Genomic DNA, 20,153 nt, shown 5'->3' with positions numbered 1-20,153 from the left:
GGGCCCGTCGGCCTCTCCTTGCCCTACCCCCCTTGCCCAGCGGGGGGAGCCGTCCGTGGTCCGGCCGCAGCAGCCAGGACCCGGGCTTACCCGAGGCACCGAGGCGAGCGGCTCCGGGACCTCGGGTTCGATCGTGCCGAGCTCTTCCCGGGCTTTCCGAGAAGAGTCGGTCGAGCCGGACTCTTCTATTCCCGAGGGGCGCTCGGCCTTTCAAGATGCCGAGGTCGCACGCTCCATGTTGCGGCGTGCGGTGCTTCCAGCGGACCGGGCCGTGTTCCGGGGTATTTCGCTGGAGGAGGTCGTCGGCAGTGCTTACTGCAACACCGCCCGGGTAAGCTTTCTTCTTAATTTCCCCGAGTTTTTAGCGTACATATGTGCTTTTCAACTCACAATACCCTCGTTTCTTTCTTTTCAGCATATTCTCGAGCTCGACACCATGGTGTTCATCGCCCATGGGTATCGGGAAGAAGTTCAACAGCTCGGCCAGCAACTGGAGCCGGCCAAGAAAAGAGTCGCCGAGCTGGAGGCGGCGTTGGCCGCGGCCGAGGCTCGGTGGGCAGCCACCGAGGCTGAGCGCCTTGCCATGGTGGGGGCGCTCGAGGAGGAGAAGGCGGCTCATGCCCTGACCAGGGCAACCATGCGCGGCACGGAGGCACGCTTAGGGGAGGTCCAGGCCAGGGTCGCGGCCCTCGAGTATGAGGAGGGGGTCTTGCGCCTCTGACTCGGGCAACTTGAGGCCCGGGAGAGGAGGGCCCTCGAACGAGCCGAGCATGCTGTGGAACTCTTCAAAGAGTCGCAAGAGTTCCGCGACATGTTGGAGGAGGAGACGGTCGACGGTTTCCTTCGAGGCTTCGAGAACTTTCGGGAGCAGGTGCGCCGGTACTGCCCTCAGTACGACTTCTCGACGGTCCGTCCGAGGGAGGACCGGGGCTGGGGGTCCGACGTGCAAGCCCTTCCTGCCATCCTGACGTCCGAGGCGGGAATATACGAGCAGGACCCCGCCGAGCCTTCGACGGGGGTAGCCGAGGCGGGCGGTGTCATGGAGGCGGCTCCGGCGGCCGAGATCGACGCTGTCCCGGAGGCGGCGCCCGAAGCTCCTGCTCCCGGCCCCGAGCCTGTTCCGGAGGAAGATCATGAGGTCATCAATATGCCGGATGACCCCCCAGATGTGGCTCCCGCCGCTTAGGACTTAGCATATTTTTCTTTTCTTTTTCATTGTATCCGGGGTCGGCCCTTGAGTGGCCGACTTCCAATTTTGTAATTGGCCTTCCGGCCCTTTATTAATGAAGAAATGTTTTTGTCATTCTGTGTTCATCTTTCCCTCTGTTGTCGTGGATGAGGCTAGAACCTTAGCTAACCGCCTCGACGACCTCTAACTTCGTATTTTAATCTTTGGGCTGCTTAACGAAGCTGCCCTTTTCCCTGGCAATATCTTAGCCTTCTCGGATTCCAGCCGTCTCGACCAAAGGGAGCTCCGAGCTTAGGTTTCTAGAAAATTTCTCTAAGTCCTATAACTCGGATCTTAGAGTCGTGGGAGTTGCCACGTTTGGCCTTTAGGAAAATCTTAAGGCACCGAGGTCGGGCCTTAGCCCTTCAAGTGGGACCGGAATAGGTCTATTCGTGCCGCTATTCGGAGAGTTTAGTCGGGTTTCCGAACTCAACTCCGAACCTCTCATAGGGAGCGCGGGCTAATAAACAAGTTATTGCCGAAGGTTTTCATAGTTATCGTTCTCGGACCCTGCCGAGATTTCGGTGAACAAGGCTGGGATTCCCAAAAATTGCCTTGGTACCTGTGCTTGGCTGGTACATTCGTGGCCGGGACCACTTTCTCAGCTGGACGTCGGAGTTTACTTAGAAGAGCCGAGTTGGGCCCTACTTTATGAGGCCTTAGTGCGGATTGCGGAGACTTGATGAACAGAGCAGGCATAATGAAGTTGGGAGGTCGGTCTTAAGCCGACCCAACGAAGAAGCCCGGCTTTGGGGCAAAATAAGACTCCAACATTGGACAAGATCCCGCTCGGCAATATGTAGATAAAATTTGACAAGGAGGGCGTCTAGTTGGGTGTACCTCTTACATTCTCGGGGTCATGCTTCGCATGGTGGAGTAGGTCGCTTCCCTTCCTCGTCGACCTCCGGCATCATTTTTGACTTGTAAAAGGGGCTCGGGCTTCCCATGGACCCGGCGACTCCTGCCGGAGTTGAGAGGATCTGGGGAGGCTCTGTTGATTTGTAGCCCTTTTTGAGATCGAGGGGGCTTAAGACCCTATGGTCGGACCTCGGAGCGCCTCAACCTTGGTCGAGGGATCTCACGTCAGGTCGGCGGGTTCGTGGACGCTTTGCTGACCTGTGATACCTCCCGAGGTCGAGGGAGTCTGGTTCTCTACGGTCGACCCTCGGGGCATCCCGACCTTAGTCGAGGGGTCGTTCGCTTTGGGGATCGGGGATCGTCGACCGCTCCCGGGGGTCCACTTTGCGGCGCCCCGGGTGGAGCCACCCTTTCCACCCCTCACGGCGCCTTCCCGAGGTCGAGGGAGTCTGGTTCTCTACGGTCGACCCTCAGGGCATCCCGACCTTAGTCGAGGGATCGTTCATCAGGTCGGCTGGTCTGGGCACGCTCTACCGACCGGCGACGCTTTCCGAGATCGAGGGAGTCTGGTTCTCTACGGTCGACCCTCGGGGCATCCCGACCTTAGTCGAGGGATCGCTCGCTTCGGGGATCGGGGATCGTCGACCGCTCCCGGGGGTCCACTTTGTGGCGCCCCGGGTGGAGCCACCCTTTCCACCCCTCACGGCGCCTTTCCGAGGTCGAGGGAGTCTGGTTCTCTACGGTCGACCCTCGGGGCATCCCGACCTTAGTCGAGGGATCGTTCGTCAGGTCGGCTGGTCTGGGCACGCTCTACCGACCGGCGACGCTTTCCGAGGTCGAGGGAGTCTGGTTCTCTACGGTCGACCCTCGGAGCATCCCGACCTTAGTCGAGGGATCGCTCGCTTCGGAGATCGGGGATCGTCGACCGCTCCCGGAGGTCCACTTTGTGGCGCCCCGGGTGGAGCCACCCTTTCCACCCCTCACGGCGCCTTCCCGAGGTCGAGGGAGTCTGGTTCTCTACGGTCGACCCTCGGGGCATCCCGACCTTAGTCGAGGGATCGTTCGTCAAGTCGGCTGGTCTGGGCACGCTCTACCGACCGGCGACGCTTCTCGAGGTCGAGGGAGTCTGGTTCTCTACGGTCGACTCTCGGGGCATCCCGACCTTAGTCGAGGGATCGCTCGCTTCGGGGATCTGGGATCGTCGACCGCTTCCGGGGGTCCACTTTGTGGCGCCCCGGGTGGAGCCACCCTTTCCACCCCTCACGGCGCCTTTCCGAGGTCGAGGGAGTCTGGTTCTCTACGGTCGACCCTCGGGGCATCCCGACCTTTAGTCGAGGAGGCGCTACGGGGGGCCGCGAAGGTACTACCCCGTTGTTGGTGTTGAGCGCCACGGGGGACTGCGAAGGTACTACCCCGTCTTCCCGAAGTGTCGAGGGGTCTGGGCACGCACTGTCGACACTCGGGGCATCTCGACCTTAGTCGAGGAATCTTGCTCCAGTCGACGTTTCACCGTCCTGCGATTCTTCCCGAGGTCGAGGGAGTTTGGGACTCTACGGTCGAGCCTCGAGGCATCCCGATTTTGGCCGGGGAATCTGAGGATCACAGACGACCCAATATTAGAAGAGGATTACAGTCATCAAAACGAGAGAAATATTTGCAGAAAAAGGAGCTGAGTCCATTATCCTGATTATCTTGAACCCCTTGGGGTTTCACTGGTAGTACATTCGTAAATTCTCGGAGTTCCAGCTTCGTGGGATCAGAGTCCCTTCCAGGGACTTCAATTTGTACGCCCCTGGCCGTTGTACCCGGGCGATTTGATACGGTCCTTCCCAGTTTGGGGCGAGCTTTCCTTGCTCGGTCGGTTGAGAAGCCTCGGCTTTCCTGAGGACGAGGTCCCCTACTTTGAAGAGCTTGGGCTTAACTCTGGAGTTGTAGTATTGGGCCGTTCGCTGTTGATATCTCGCCATGCGCACCCGGGCGACCTCTCTTGTCTCTTCGACGAGGTCCAAATTGCTCCTGAGCTGGGAGGAATTGGTATCGGGATCGTAATGCTCCACCCTCGGAGAAGGCAAGCCGATCTCCAATGGGATGACGGCCTCGGTACCGTATGCTAGGTTGAAGGGGGTCTCTCCCGTGGGCAGTCGGAACGTGGTCCGGTACGCCCAAAGGACATTGTACAAGTCCTCGACCCACTGTCCTTTGGACCGATCAAGCCTAGCTTTGAGTCCCTGCAAAATAGTTCGGTTAGTTACCTCAGTTTCCCCGTTTGTCTGGGGATGGGCAACCGAGGTGAAGCGATGATCAATGCCGAGCTCAGAGCAAAACTCCCTGAAATGAACATTGTCAAATTGTCGACCATTGTCAGATATAAGGATACGGGGTAGTCCGAATCGGCAGATTATAGACTTCCACACGAAGTCCCGCATCTTTTGCTCGGTGATCCGGGCAACAGGTTCGGCCTCGACCCATTTGGTGAAGTAGTCGATGGAGACGACCAGGAACTTTCTCTGTCCGGTGGCCAGGAAAAAGGGCCCCAGGATGTCGATCCCCCATTGGGCAAACGGCCAGGGGGCGATGATGGAGGTCAGCAGAGCTGAAGGTCGGCGCTGGATATTGGCGTTTCGTTGGCACCGATCGCACTTGCGGACGAAATCTGTTGCGTCCTTCTGGAGTGTGGGCCAGTAGTATCCCTGCCGCAGGATCTTATGGGCCAAGGCTCGACCCCCCAGGTGATTTCCGCAGATCCCTTCATGGACCTCTCGGAGGGCGTAGTCCGCCTCGGAGGGGCGGAGGCATCTGAGAAGGGGAGAAGTAAATGATCGTCGATAGAGTTTATTCTCGTACAAGACATACCGGGGAGCCTGGCGCTTGATTCGGCGAGCCTCCGTCTCGTCATGAGGTAGAGTTCCATCCTGAAGATAGCAGACGAGCCCGTCGATCCAGCTTGGCTCGAAGTCGATGCACATAGTGGGCTCGGGTTCCTCCGTGCTGGGGACCCGAAGATACTCGAGCGCTGTTCCCTTGGGAAGCTCGCTCATGCGGGAGGTGGCCAGTTTGGATAGCTGGTCTGCCCTGAGGTTTTCCGCTCTGGGAATATACTGAATATTGAAAGAATTCAGGGCAGACGTGAATTCCCGCACCTTTTGGAGATACTTTTGCATGGATGGCTCTTTAGCTTCAAAATCTCCTTGAACCTGGTTCACCACCAGCTGGGAGTCGCTGAAGGCCGTCAGGTCTCCCACTTTTAGTTCTTTCGCCAGCTTGAGCCCGGCGATGAGAGCCTCATACTCGGCCTCATTGTTCGAGGCCGGGAACTCGAGGCGCAGAGCTTGCTCGGCCACCACTCCATCTGGACTGGTGAGGATAAGTCCGGCCCCGCTGCCCCCCGGGGTCGAAGACCCATCCGAGTGCAGGACCCACGGCTGCTTCGGGGTCTCCTCCACGGACTCAGATGGCGGCTCGGGGTCGTCCGGAAGGGTGCACTCCACGATGAAGTCAGCGAGTATCTGAGCTTTGATAGCCGGCCTGGGCCGATATTCTAGGTCGAATTCCCCGAGCTCGACTGCCCATTTGGTGATCCTCCCCGCACGATCCGACCTCTGCAATATCTGCTTCATAGGCTGGTCGGTTAATATAGCTATCGTGTGGGCTTGAAAGTAAGGCCTGAGTCTCCGAGCCGAGATGATGAGAGCGAAGATGGTCTTCTCAAGTTTAGAATATCGGGTCTCAGCATCCCTGAGAACCCGGCTGGTGTAATAGACCGGCTTTTGGAGCTTGTCTTCTTCCCGGACGAGGACCGAGCTTACTGCAGCTGGGGAGACGGCCAGATATAAGTAAAGAATTTCGCCTTTCTGGGGCTTGGTGAGCAGCGGGGGAGAGGCCAGAAGGCTCCGAAGCTCTTCAAAGGCTTGCTGGCATTCTTCTGTCCACCGGAAGTTTTTCGGCCGTTTGAGGCTCTTGAAGAAGGGGAGGCAACGCTCGGCTGATCGAGAAACAAACCTTCCCAGGGCGGCTACCCGCCCCGCGAGCCGCTGCACCTCCTTAACTGTCTTTGGAGGCGACATCTCTTGCAGTGCCCGGATTTTCTCCGGGTTGGCTTCAATTCCGCGTTGGGTCACTATGAAACCCAGGAACTTGCCCGAGGTGACCCCGAACGCGCACTTCGCCGGATTGAGTTTCATTTGGTATTTTCTGAGCTTGGCGAATGTCTCGTTGAGATCGGCTATGTGGTGTTCCGCCGCTTGGCTCTTTACCAGCATGTCGTCCACATAGACTTCCATGTTCCGGCCGATCTGGTCTTTAAAGATTTGGCTGACCAGTCTCTGATAGGTGGCCCCAGCGTTTTTCAGGCCAAAGGGCATCACCTTGTAGCAGTAGGTGCCCTTGTCGGTGATGAAGGCCGTCTTCTGGCGCCATTCGGATTTGGTTGTATCCTGAAAAGGCGTCCATAAAAGTTAGCAGTTGGTGTCCTGAAGTGGAGTCGACGAGCTGGTCGATGCTCGGGAGAGGGAAGCTGTCTTTTGGACAGGCCTTGTTCAGGTCGGTGTAGTCCACGCACATACGCCATTTTCCGTTGGCCTTCTTTACGAGGACTACGTTGGCGAGCCAATCCGGGTAGGAGACCTCCCGGATGAAGCCGGCTCCGAGGAGTTTGTCCACCTCCTCGGCCGCAGCTCGTTGTCGCTCAGGGGCGGAGCCTCTTTTCTTCTGCTTTACGGGCCTGCTGGTTGGCCTCACCTGGAGTCGGTGGACCATGACCTCGGGATCAATTCCTGGCACGTCCGCGGGCGACCAGGCGAAGACGTCAGCGTTGTCCCGCAGGAAGCTGACGAGGCGATTTCTCTTATGGGCGCCGAGGCCGGAGCCAACCTGCACGGTTAGCTCGGGAAAATTTTCTTGTAGTGGGATTTGAATAAGGAGCTCACCGGGCTCTACTTGCTTCTTCTAGAGAGTGTCCCTCGCATCGAGGGTTTCTATGGGCAGTGAAGGGCCCATCGGGCGGTCTGGTGCCTCGGCTGGTTGCTTTACTGTGTGGGCCGCCATGTAGCATTGCTTGGCGACCAGTTGGTCTCCGCGGACCTCGCCCACTCCTTGGCCGGTGGGAAACCGCATGAGCAAATGGCGAGTTGAAACCACGGCTCGAAGGGCGTTTAACCCTGGGCGCCCAAGGATGGCGTTGTAGACCGAGGGCAGACGGACCACCAGGAAGTCCATCCTCACAGTGCTCTCCCGGGGGGCGAGGCCAACTGTGACAAGGAAGCTAGCCTCACCTTCAACCGGGACCGCATCTCCGGTAAACCCGACCAGCGGGGCATTGATTCTCCGGAGGTGTCCTTCTGTCAACCCCATTTTTTGGTAGGCATGGTAGTACAAAATGTTGGCTGAGCTTCCATTGTCAACTAGGACACGCTTTACATCAAACCTATTTACAATCATTGAGATGACCACAGCGTCATCGTGAGGGGTCTCGACCCCTTCTAAGTCCTCGTCTGAGAACGAGATGACTTCATCAGTGCGTGGGCGCTTCGGGGGTGCTCCTTGGGCGGCTGTTCCTGCCGAGGTCCGCCCAATCATGTTGATGGTGCCGGCGATAGGCCTGTTGCCGCCAGGATTTTCGGTTGGTGCAACATTCTCCGCCGGCCTCCTTTCCTCATGTCGGTTCCTCACGAACCGGTTGAGTACTCCCCGTCTGATGAGCGCTTCTATCTCATCCCGGAGTTGGAAGCAGTCCTCCGTGTCGTGCCCGCGATCTCGGTGGAAGCGGCAGTACTTTCTGGAATTTCGGGGAAATCCCGTGTCTCGCATAGGAGGCGGGGGTCGGAAGAAGTCCCGGCCCTCAATTTCCATCAGGATCTCGGCCCGAGGAGCATTGACGGGTGTATAGTTCTCGTACCTCGCCTGGTGCGCCCGGGGCCGTGGTGGAGACCTCGGACGAGGAGGTGTCCTCTGCCGAGGTCGCCCCTGCTGACGGGGCGGGCTCCTCAGTCTGGGGAGATTCTTCTCTCGGCGGGGAGACCGGCTCCTTTGTCGACCGCGCTCCTCGCGGCGCTTCTTCCGCTTCTTCGAGCTGGGCTCGATTGCCCCCCGCCTGGAGGCGACTGCCTCCTCGGCCTTGGCGTACTTCCGGGCTCGGGCCAGCATTTCGGTGAAGTCGGCCGGGAAGCTCTTCTCGATGGAGAAGAGGAATCGGTAGGAGCGGACCCCAGTCTTCAGAGCCGACATGGCTATCGACTGGTCTAGCTCGCGAACCTCCCATGTGGCGGCGGTAAAGCGGTCCAGGTACTCTTTGAGGGGCTCCCCCTCCTTCTGCTTGACGTCTAGGAGGGAGTCTGATGTCCGTTGCTGGCGCCGGCTGGCAGCAAAGTTGGTGGCGAACTGCCTGCCGAGCTGCTCAAAAGAGGACACCGTTTTCGGCTTCAGACCAGAGAACCAAAGCCGAGCGGTCCCTCGGAGGGTTGCTGGGAAGGCCTTGCAGAGTATGGCCTCCGAGGACCCTTGTAGGGCCATGAGGGCCCGATAACTCTCCAAGTGGTCGAGGGGGTCGGTGATTCCGCTGTAGGGCTCCACCTGAGGCATTTTGAACCTCGCGGGAACTGGCTCGTCCTCGATCTGGCGGGAGAAGGGGGACTTGGTAGTGAACTCAAAGTCCCCTTCCTGTCTTGCCTTCTTGCTGTGGAGTGCCGCAATCTGGCGCTCCAGATGCTCGACTTTTCAGTCGAGCTCCCCCACCCGTGGGATTGTCGCTGTGGTTTGCGCCAGCTCACGGTGATCCGGGGCTGACTCCGCCTCAGAAAGTTGGGGTCTCCGGTCGAAACCTTCTCCCGGTAACTCTCTCCGGGGAGAAGCTCGTTCTCCATTGTTGGCTCTGGAGGAGCCATGCAAATTTTGGCTGGGGAGAACCGGGCCGTTGGGGAGACACTCCGGCGGGGCCTGGGCCTGCGGGGGAAGTGCCGGTAAAGCCTCCACGCGCCGCAGGCCCTGAACGGCGGCGGCCAGGGCCTGGACTTGCTGTACCAGGGCATTGAACTGTTCCGGCTGGACCTGAGGAGCTGGGTCAGCCGGGGTTGGAGAATTCTGGACGGAGTGTTCAGGACTTTGCGGGGGACGCCGGGAGACGTTAGAGGCTCCCTTACTTCTCAACTTCATGACTGCTACTCGGGCCCTTCCTCTAGCGCCAACTGTTGCTGGAAATTGGACCCGGGGGCAATCTTCGATCGAGGAGAGGGAGCGACTGTTAGTCCTCACGGCGGGGCGGCGGTCTGTCGGCGGGCGGCGTCCTCCGTCCAGGGCGGTCGGAGAGAAGGAACAGCAGGTCCTCGCAGCGGGGCGGCGATCCGTTGGCTGGCGGCGTCCTCCGTCCGGGTGCCTGCACATGAACCGGTGGCCGGGTTCTCCGGCGCCGGCCCTCCGACGCTCAAGTCAGGGAGGGGGCAAATAGTGGGGAGAAGGAGATAAACAGTGATTTTTAGGTGTATGAATGTTCCCATCCCCTCTTGAGAGGCCAAGGCTCCCTTTTATATGCGGGGGTCGGTTTACCTGTGATGTAACAGGGCGAGGCCGTAGTACGGCTTGGCATGTTGTTTAGGTCGGCGCTCGGTCAGGCGAATCATTGCACTGATGTCGGCGGCATGGCTGAGATCAGAGACTTATCATAGTCGACTAGACCTTGCTGGGTCGATTTGCCGTGGAGAGCTGGGGACCCGTAGGTGTCAGGAGCCATGCACATTTATTGTGGAGTAAGCCAGAGATCCGCATTTATTATGGAGTAAGCCGGAGATCCGCATTAATGGTGGAGTAAGCCGGAGATCCGCATTTATTGTTGAGTGTGCCGGAAGATTACAGCGACCATGTGCAATGAATGCCGGAGGGGTGTTAGAGTATGGTCCTCGGACATCGGAGTTTCTCTTAGGTCGGAGGTTTCGGGGTCGGTCGTCTTGTGGCCGATCGTTCCGAGGTCGGACGCTGACTTCGGCTGTCCGGGGTCGGAGGTTGTACGGCTTCTTAGGGGCATTTATGTCATTTGGGGGGAAACTTTATTCCCCCCAACAGTTTTATTTAAGAATATATTTATAATGAATAGATCAGACAAATTACACACCCATATTATGTTTTAATTAAAGAGTATATTTTACTCTCTATATTTCTCATGTTTTAATCATTTCTTAAATCTCGAAATAGAGTGGAATATTTTTAGAAAAACCAGTGAGATGTGCGTGCGCTGCACAGGTATGTTGATGCAAAGAAGTAACCTTGTTTGAAGTATTGAATGTTGGGCTCTTCTGATGCCATATCCTTTGTATATGGGAAGGTTTGGTGGGAGGTGACTGTTATTTTCAAGGACCAAGCATCTTCGGTATTAGACAACAATGGCCACTAGAGGGTGATCACTGCAAAAGAATGGGCTGCTATATTTTTAGAGGTGAAAAATTTTCTATTCCACTTAAGACCTAAGGCTAAACCAGATCGGATACGGATTGGATACCGGCATATCCATATCCATATTTGTTTTATTTGATGAATACATATACGAATATGAATGTTAGTCGGATGCAAAAATTTATATCAATATTTTTCTATATAGGTACTGATATAAATCCGATACTAAAAGTATCAATATTTTTCTATATAGGTACTGATATAAATCCGATACTAAAAGTATGAATATAAATATGGATATAAGTCAGAAAATTAAAAATTTATGACTATAAAATCAAAGAAATTACTAAGTAAAAGGTAAAACAAGCTAAGGTCATTCATTTTCTTTAAAAGTTCATTAGTGCTACAAAAATTAAATAGAACCACAAACTAATTTGCATGAACATGTTGTCTCGCTGCAATGCTTGTCTCTCGCCTTCAACCTATGACAATCTCCAACATCAGATTATAATTATATAACTCTTCCTTTCAGTGGGCAACTTTTTTTATTTGATGATATTTTGTTGTGAAAAAGGGTGCTAAATGTGCTATACTTCAAATTCCATAAAAGAAGCATGACAAAAATGTAAGTAATATGTAAATCAAACTAAAAAACTCAGGCAAACATGAATAGTGGTATTAATTCTTAGATGCTTGTGGTATAAGAAGAGCTTAAGTAGGTATTTCAATAAGCATAGTTCACATAGTTCACCTGTAAAGGAATCTCCAAGAATCTCATAGTCGCTGGTTGTGTTTGAGTAGGAAAAGCCTACACCTACTGGAGACTCAAGGAACAGTAAGTTGGCCTCTGCAAAATTAGTTAACAATTATTAGCGCATTTATTTTGGTTAACCAAAGAAAGTTTATGTGTATTGAATTGTTACTGCTCTTGGTTATGTTAATGTGAATGACTGTTATGCAGGTAAAGTACATATTCTGGTATATTTTATATCCTTACATTCTTTTTATCCATTTTTATGAATGTAGATGCTTATTTTGGTGGTATAAGATTACATGGTGTTAGTAATTTTGTTAAAAAGCGGTTTGGATTAGTTAATTACATAATTTAAAGTAATCAAATCTAGTTTATATATTGATGTTTTAAATGAAGTCCTATGTGAAGTTCTTAGAATTTGAAGAATTAAGTTGGCTTACCACTCTTTTTATAACAACGAAGGAAACTAGGAATTATATGATATGTTGGTCATTCAAATTAAGGATGACAAAAACACACTTATCTTCTGCTACTTATGGGATGCAAACAGCAAGTGGTGGTCCTAAAATATTTTTATTGGATTGCTGGCCAAGAATTAAAATCATTAGATCTATGTTATGGAGCAACCACAAATGTTTTGTACCTTCATGCATTGCAAAGAGCTAAACATTGCATAGCTAACGGAACAGTGGAGGCTACACCAAAAATAGTCTATAGCGATGGAATTTTAGTAATGTTCGGCAAAATGTGTTTCTATGAAAGTTTTCTTGTAATAGATTTTAAAAAAATATTACAAAAGATATATAATATTGTAGCAGTTTGTCAGAAGTGTTACTGAAAAGTTATTATATAATGATGGTATATATACCATAAAATCGGCACATATTCTATAGTAACAGTTATAATTTTTTTTTAAAAGATCTATATAATATTATAATGGCTATTTATAGATATTGCAATAATTTTTTTATGTTGGGATAATTTTTTTCTAGTTAAATAAAACTTAATTAGCATTATATACAATTTTGTTGCACGATACTGACTATTTATTGATGAAATAAATTTTGCTCCCCATACATCATTGTATAACTAATAGTTTTGATTGCTAATTTTCTATAATTTATTTTTTATGATAAATTAGTATCATTGCAAACTAATTTGGATTCTTTGTGATGATAGTATTTCATCACTAAATATATTACATTTGCCTAATGATGTTTAGAAGTAATGAGGTTTTAAATACATATATTGATCAACTATTATATGTTCTATTTGTACTTAACAAATTTTAGCAGGTTAAATATGCTATTTTCAACTTCATTTGGCCAAACCTACTAACTGAACGGGTTACATGATCAGTCAAGTTGGATAAATAGTTGGAGAAATGTAGGTTTGCTTTAGCTTGGGATTTTTAATCTATTTTATAATAATTTTACAAACATTCATAACTATTAATTTAGTAAAGATGTGTTATAAATAATTTATTAATATAGAGGGTGCATAATGTACCTACTTTTAAGATAGGTAATCTTTAATGCTTATTGATTATTAGAAGCATAGTAAATTTAAAGAAATTGATTATGTATTATATTTTCACCTAAATTTTTTTATGGGTTAAATATATTATTGCAACTTGATTTGACCAAAACCACTTAATGGACAAACTACATGAGTCGAGTCAGTTTAATAAATAGACAAAAATAGTTCTCGGTATAAAATTCACTATCAATATTGCAGATGATGCACCATAATTGGGTACTGATCCAATATATAATTATTAAAAACTTGCATGGAGACCGATCTAACCAAGAATTCAGATTAAAATACATAAAAATTAAAACTACTTAAATAAAATATGTAATATAACGTATTAAAAATATTCTATATTAAATACCATTACTTTTTAATTATAACATGGATAAAAAGAACCATATGCATTATCTATTTTTAAAGGACTTTAGAAAAAAATTAAATGACTATATAAATATATTGAAATTATTAGTATTTTTAAATATTTTAAAAATAGAGTTATTATAAAGAAGAAAATAGAGTTATTTATTTTACCAAAAGGAAGAGGATTGAATTTTTACAAGAACAATTAATTATTAACAAATAAAATACCATAATATAATTGGAATAAGTTTATGTTATAATTTAAACATGTTTTGAATAAGTATAATACTATAACTTCATCCTAGAAGCAAATGTTGTTGGCTACTATAAACTTTTTTTATGGTAGTTAATACAAATAGATCTCAACCAAGGTGAGTGGAAAACTACTGTGAAAACTAGATAATTAAGCTAGCTAGAGTAGCAAAGATCCTTTGGATTTCTTTTTGTAAAATCATCCTGAATGATTTTCAACACACTAATTATTATATTCTTTTTCTGTACATAAAATGGAGAACTACTAAATATTAAATTCAAGACATAAATGTTTAGTTTTTAAACCATATTTTGGCCAATAGACCTTAGGATATATCGTTGAATTCATGTAGTCCTCCTTCTGTATCTAGAAAAACCAATATCTTGGTTCATCTCCAAATCAACTTCTCTTTATGACCAAGAATCTGCTTTCTTCTCGTTAGAACAAAATTATTACATATGCATACTATTATATATGCATGCATGCATATATGTATATATGTATGTCATTTTATTTCAAGCAATACCTGTGTTCCAAGAGAATGGATTGAACTTGAGCTTACTCCCATCTTTTTCAACAAAAAAAAAGGAAGAAAACAGGGCTTGAAAGGCTCTTTCTTCGCATAAAACCGTGATATTGGATGGAGGTAGGAGAGGTGGGGCTAGATTCATTATCAAGGGGCCGAGTTCTGGTACGGTGGCAGCAGGTAGCTGTCAGATTTTCGACACCTCGGCTCATAGGGCAGAGCTGCGGGCGGCCTGAATGGGTATGTGTTATGTGCGGCGAGTGTTTCAGGCAAGTTCAGTCCTATTGAAGGGAGATTCGGTCACGGTGATCAGCCGGGTCCGAAAGGGCTCGAGCAGTTATGGAGGAGTTCATCCCCTACTCTGCGACATTTGGGAGATGGCGAGGGAGGATGTCACATTTCAGGTTGTGTATGCATATCATGATGCCAATGGGGCGGCCGACTGAGTGGCGGCATATGTTGCGAGCTACTCAGGAGGTATCTTATGGACTGGAGAGAGAAAGATACCCGGAGTACTTCGGAACCTTTTGTTTTCCAATTCTATTGGGTATATTCATACCCGTAATGTATGAAATGCCCGTTTTAGTATTTTTTTTAAAAAAGAAATGAAAATGAGAGGACCCTCTCTCTCCCTCTCGGTGCGGCCTTTTTTAAGGCTTCACCTAAGGAAACGTTGGTCCCTATTCAAGACGGTTTTGATAACTGTGTCATCCGTTAAGTTTTTTCAACACGCAAATCATTCAAGTTTATAATTGTCGTTCGTTAAGTTCTTCAACGGGCAAATTTCAGTTTAAATTTCAAAAAACCTCTTACATATATGTATATATATGTATGTTATTAATATGTATGCCATTTTATTTCAAGCAATACCTTTGTTCCAAAAGAATGGATTGAACTTGAGCTTACTCCCATCTTTTTCAACCAGGAAAGGACCAATCTCCTGCGTTGCACCATAGCCAACGGAGGAACACCCGGGACCTACACCAAAATTTAAACAGCTCAGTAGGATGGTTGTGATCCCCATCATATCACGAACAAGCAAGGATCCTTACCTCCATTGAGCCACAAGACTAGAGGCTTCTCATCAGCATGAGATGCAGCCTCGAAGAACCAATAGAAGAGGGCCCTCCCATTCTTCTTGTTCACCGTCACGTATCCGGCGTAATGCCGGAACTGGACTACTGGTTGGCCAGGCAAATCGGTGACAAGGTCTCCATTCTCAACGAACCTATTTCCTATACCACCACAAGATACTGGGTGTAGTTCATGAACAAGAAGAAAGGCTGAAGCAGCCCATATGAAGAGACCCAAACCCTTAAACAATCTCATTTCTTTATAGAGCATCAAACTAACACCCTTGAGATGAAAATGAAACTTGCCATCAACCTGCTGGTATTTATAGCACTTTTAGCATGGGACTAGATCTTTCAACATATACCAAGAAAATGGTCTTGGACATGGATGCTCAGTATCTCAAGTCTGACTTCTCTCTCTCTCTCTCTCTCTCTCTCTCTCTCTCTCTCTCTCTCTCTCTCTGAGTTTGTTACTCTATCGATCTATCTCCCAATGAAAGGATGGCTAAACTAAGGTGGCCAAAATAAATAAATGTTGTATACTAAAATTGAACGGACGAGGATGGCAACTATAACACAAATATTGGGTAATAAAGTTTTTCCAAATTTGATGCCCACCATGGTTAAATGCATGCAGGAGAGATAATAGCAACTGAAAAGAAATATTTACCTTTAATATTGAATAACATATCTATTTTAAATAACATTAATATTTGTTTACCTTTTTTACAACTAAAAAGAAATATGACTATAAATTCAAAGAGCATATCTGTTACCCAAGGTGACAACCCAAGAGGGGGGGGGAGGTGAATTAGATTTTTCTAAATTTTTAGTGCTTTAAAAAACTTTCTTAGTTGAGTGCGGTGGATACTTTCTTAAATTACTTTAATGAATTAAACTATAGCAAAGATGAAAGATAATGCAAGAATTATCACAAGTGAAGCCACAACCCAAACACCACGATGTATAGTGGTTCGGTGCACCCCAAGGCACCTACGTCCACTCGCCAACCGTCCCCTTGAAAATTTTACTATAATCCCTCGGACTACAGTAGGATTGTTTTCCGAGCTCACAATTTAAAACCTTTACAATTGGTTTTTCGGGCTCACCAATAAATCTCAATATTGGTTTTGCGGGCTCACGAACAACCTACATGTTGTTTTACGGGCTTACCAACAAACCTTACAACAAGAGTCACTACAACAAAATAGGGTTTTGCCGACTCTTGTTTGCCGACGCTAACAGAAAGCGTCGGCAAATTTCGAAACAGCGCTGACATACTACGATGCTTTTTTATAGCGTTGGATGAAATTAAAATAAGACGACGCTTCAAAGCGTCGTCGGAGGAAAAAGGCCACCAAACCCACGGATCTCCTGCCTTTTTCCCGATCCCCTGCCTTTTCCCTCTGTCTCTTTCTCTCTCTCGTGCGGAGGAAAAAACTCTAACCCTTTCATCCCCAGCCGCCATCATTCCCCCCCTCCTTCCTCCCCGATCATCTCCCCCCAAACCCCCCACCGAGCTTCGGATCCCCCTCCCCCTCCGGATTCCCCTCCCCCTTCGAGCTTCGAGGACGACCCCATGCCGTCGAGAAAGGTGTTTTACCCCTCCGAGCTGAGGATACGGCGGTGGTGGCGGGCGGGATGTGATTCGACGACAACATACCCTTGAAGGAGGTGTTTGATAATCTGAGATGCACGCGGGAGGGGATGTGTTCTTTCCCACACCACTTCAACTGATATAGATTTGTGAGACAACCCTCTTGTATGTGCTTTTTGTTTTTTAATCTAGCTGTTGATTTATTTATTTATTTATTGAATTTGTTTGTGGTTGCAGGAGAGCAAGTTTCTAAAATTCTTAGGGTTCATGTGGAATCCGCTGTCGTGGGTGATGGAGGCGGCGGCCATCATGGCCATCGCCCTCGCAAACGGAGGGGTGAGTCCTGGAAACACGATAATCTGATTGTTTTCTCTGGTGCATTTCTTCTTCTTTTTTAATTTTTTTTCTGTGACGAACCCATATGGGTTCTTGATTCCGTTCAACAGGCGAAGCCCCCAGACTGGCAGGATTTCGTGGGGATTAAAAAATTATATGGCAGGAACCCATATGGTGCATTTCTGCTTCTGATCAACTTGACGATCAGCTTCATCGAGGAGAACAACGCTGGATTTGTTTAGATTTATTGTAGATTTTATTGCAAGTTATTTGAAATCTTTTCTGTCCGGATGTTGGATGTTAAGTTGCTCTGATCATCAGAGGGACACTTTAAGATTTAAATGAATGAATATTTTGTGCCCACACTCCCCTTTAATTTCCTCTTATTTTGAATATACAGCCCATATTTTTTTTTTGCTCATAGCAAAGGACTCTTGCACATAATTAATTTTTGTTATGTGATTTCTAAGTTAATAAATCAAGAGGTTTGATATCAAAGCTTCAAACATACAACTTGAAAAAATAACGTATTAGTCATTCTTATTCCTAATTTTTTTAGAAAAAATTATATGGCCTATATAGGCTTCCAACTGGACTGCTTTTAAAAACTACAACTAATACCTGCAATATGTTCTTTTTTTGATTTTGATCGTTAGTATCTAGTTTGATGTTTTTTCCCAGATTAGGTACTTATGCCATTTATTAGTTTCTCTTTGTGTATTTGTTCAATTCTAACTTTCAAATTCAAAAATTTTCTTTGATATCTATTGGGCCTTTTCTTACCATTCTATTTAGTTGCTAATGTACTTTGGTAACTCTTGATGTATGGTTTAATATGTTTATTTCAGCCTTCCAATGATACTGCCCTCTTGTTTATAAAAATTCATTCAATTGTGCTGGAATATGTATATCAAGTTCTTTGTGACAGTGGTTTAGGATGATTTAAATTCTGGATTGCAGTTTTTTTATGTTCCTTTCAGTGCATGATTATTAAATAGCTTAGTTTTTTATTATAACGATATTGCAGTAAAAGCAAGAAGCGTGCAACATCTCTTAGGACTTGCAATATCTGTGGAACTGAGAGATGCCTCTTAATAATGTAAAGGCTTATGACAGGCAACCCTTTAGCAACAAATATTCAGAGAGTAGTTTAGTCCGTTCAGCATCAAATTGTGTAGATAATTGTGTAGCCAATTCTTTTACCATTTTTTACTTTTTCCTCTTGTTATGTACTTACTTTAGAAGAACATTACTTGACAAAATCCTGACTAAATGCCTAATGCAATCTTAGAGATGATCAATGGTACAAAATATGTTCTTCAAGTTTTGATCTGGGGAGTTCTCACGATATAAAGAAGTTTTGCGGCCAATTTATTGGCAATAAGCTGGCAGCTTGGCAGTCATTATTATTTATTCAATTGTGAATGGTATTCTAAGTCACTGATTTGACCTTGTGTGCATATATAAGGTGGATTGTTGTCAAATATATTTTTTTGAAACTTATATCTTAGGCTTTCTTTTTTTCGCAATGTAATGAGGTCTGCCATTGTGCCACCAGATGTAAGCCATCTGATGTTGGGTGTTTTTTTTTCCCCACTTAGGTAATGCTAATACATGTGGAAAGCGGGTTGAGGGTCACATGAACTCAGGTTTATCTCTGGGGACTCCAGAAGCTGCCTTTGTACCTCCAAGACCCGATTATAGTCGGCCTTTTGTAAGTTGATGCCATATTCTTGAAATTTTAAGTGGTCTTGACTGCTTTAGACCATTTGTAACCACATATTTCTGTGTTCATGTGTATGCTTCTGCATATGCTTGATGGTTATTGCGGTGTTTCTGTAACAGGCTTGCGTTCCTTACCCTTATGCTGATCCAAGCTTCGTTGGCATGCTGGCTGCGTATAGGTCACATGCAATTGTATGTATTATTGAGCATGTTCTTCCTTTCAGTTGTCCAATTTTTTTTTATATTAGTTGCAGCTCAATCAGTATTTTAATAGAATGGACAAAAGTTGGATAAATAAGTCGAATTCCAGTGCCGAACCAAGAAAATTTGCAGTCTCAGCTTACGAATATTTCATCTTTGTTACAACGATTTCTCCCTTCTCAGGTAACTAACTATATATTTTTAAATACTTTACATATTATCAATTATGATGTATAAGTTAATGTATCCCATTTTTACAAATATCTAAGGTTTCTTTTTTTTTTTTTAGATTCCTGATACTTCAAATGCTCGCAGAGATGATGATGATGGAGCTGAATCTCGTCCCTGATACTTTGTAGATTATTTTTTTATGGAGTTTGATATGTATATATTTTTTATATTTTCAAAGTACATTGTAATTCATAACTTTTTATGTAAATTTAATCAGATATGACAATATAAATATTTCGAATGATCTGAATGTTTGTATCAATATCAATGTAATTTGAATGTTTGGTTCATATTGTATAATGTGTGTTTTATGATATATGTAAATATATGGAGTTTGATATTTTTATTTTTTTTAAAATAATTACATTTTCCGACGCTTTAAAGCGTCGGTAAAAACCGTCGGCCTAGGCGTAACCCGCGTGCCATGATGGTTTTTTCCGACGCTTTATAGCGTCGGAAAACAATATTTGCCGACGCTTTAAAGCGTCGGCAAAAAGCGTCAGCAAATCCCGATTTTTGCCAACGCTTTTAATTGGCGTCGGCAAAAAATTTTTCCACTCCGGTATCGCCGACACTTCTGCGATGCTTTGATTAGCGTCGCCGGATGTTTAGCCGACGCTTATAAGCGTCGCTAAAGGCCCTAAATAGCATCGGAAAAGGTAAGTTCTCCTGTAGTGAGTAATAAGCAAAGAATGAAAGCTCCTAAAAAAGTAAATAAAGCAATTATAAACTACAAAGAAGAGTTTAGAGAATGTTTATCGCTTTGGAGGAGCTATTCTCTTCTTTGTCAAGTTTGCTTCACTTCACAAGGGTTGGTGGAGCTATTGATGACTCTTTAAAACTGCTCAACCACTTTCTTTGGGCTCTTGAGATGAAGCAATTGAATGAGGCTTGCTTTTCTAGGGTTTTCTCTTGAATGTGCTTCTTGATTTTCAAAAGATGCCTTCCTTTGATGAATAGTGCCTCTTAAATACTTTCCTAACCTCTAAAGAACACTTTCCTACTGTTGGAATGGAGAAAGTAGCCATTTATAGCCTTTGGGGACTTAAAAAATAATTCTGCAGAACTAGCCGTTGGGCTGTCACCCATGCTGGGGTCGGCT

The 20,153-nt window shown here is 46.9% G+C and overlaps 1 protein-coding gene and 2 long non-coding RNA genes across 3 annotated transcripts in view; 2 read left to right on the top strand and 1 right to left on the bottom strand.

Moving 5' to 3' along the window:
• LOC120110105 (serine carboxypeptidase-like 31) overlaps window positions 1-15,252 on the bottom strand; it is a 31,444-nt gene extending 16,192 nt beyond the window's left edge. Inside the window, exons 1-3 of the mRNA XM_088702123.2 lie at window positions 14,941-15,252; window positions 14,759-14,866; window positions 11,214-11,309 (exon numbers count right to left, since the gene is read on the bottom strand). Of these exons, the coding sequence (XP_088558249.1) occupies window positions 11,214-11,309; window positions 14,759-14,866; window positions 14,941-15,232 (496 nt within the window). The 5' untranslated portion in view covers window positions 15,233-15,252. The remainder of the gene's footprint in view (window positions 1-11,213; window positions 11,310-14,758; window positions 14,867-14,940) is intronic.
• A 1,266-nt stretch (window positions 15,253-16,518) lies between these two features.
• On the top strand, window positions 16,519-17,685 carry LOC148702755 (uncharacterized). The gene is made up of 3 exons (XR_015968145.2): window positions 16,519-16,707; window positions 16,796-16,894; window positions 17,005-17,685. It is a non-coding gene; the product is annotated as an uncharacterized LOC148702755 (long non-coding RNA).
• A 24-nt stretch (window positions 17,686-17,709) lies between these two features.
• LOC120110081 (uncharacterized) lies at window positions 17,710-19,390 on the top strand. The gene is made up of 3 exons (XR_005510837.3): window positions 17,710-18,608; window positions 18,740-19,003; window positions 19,110-19,390. It is a non-coding gene; the product is annotated as an uncharacterized LOC120110081 (long non-coding RNA).
• Window positions 19,391-20,153: the final 763 nt, after the last annotated feature.

Source organism: Phoenix dactylifera, chromosome 8, assembly GCF_051530095.1.
Source record: "Phoenix dactylifera cultivar Ajwa chromosome 8, Ajwa_hap1_PhDact_Kaust_v1.1, whole genome shotgun sequence".
NCBI classification, from domain to species: domain Eukaryota; kingdom Viridiplantae; phylum Streptophyta; class Magnoliopsida; order Arecales; family Arecaceae; genus Phoenix; species Phoenix dactylifera.
The sequence above is the reverse complement of the archived record's forward strand: the minus strand, read 5'-3'. Positions and strand labels throughout refer to the sequence as shown.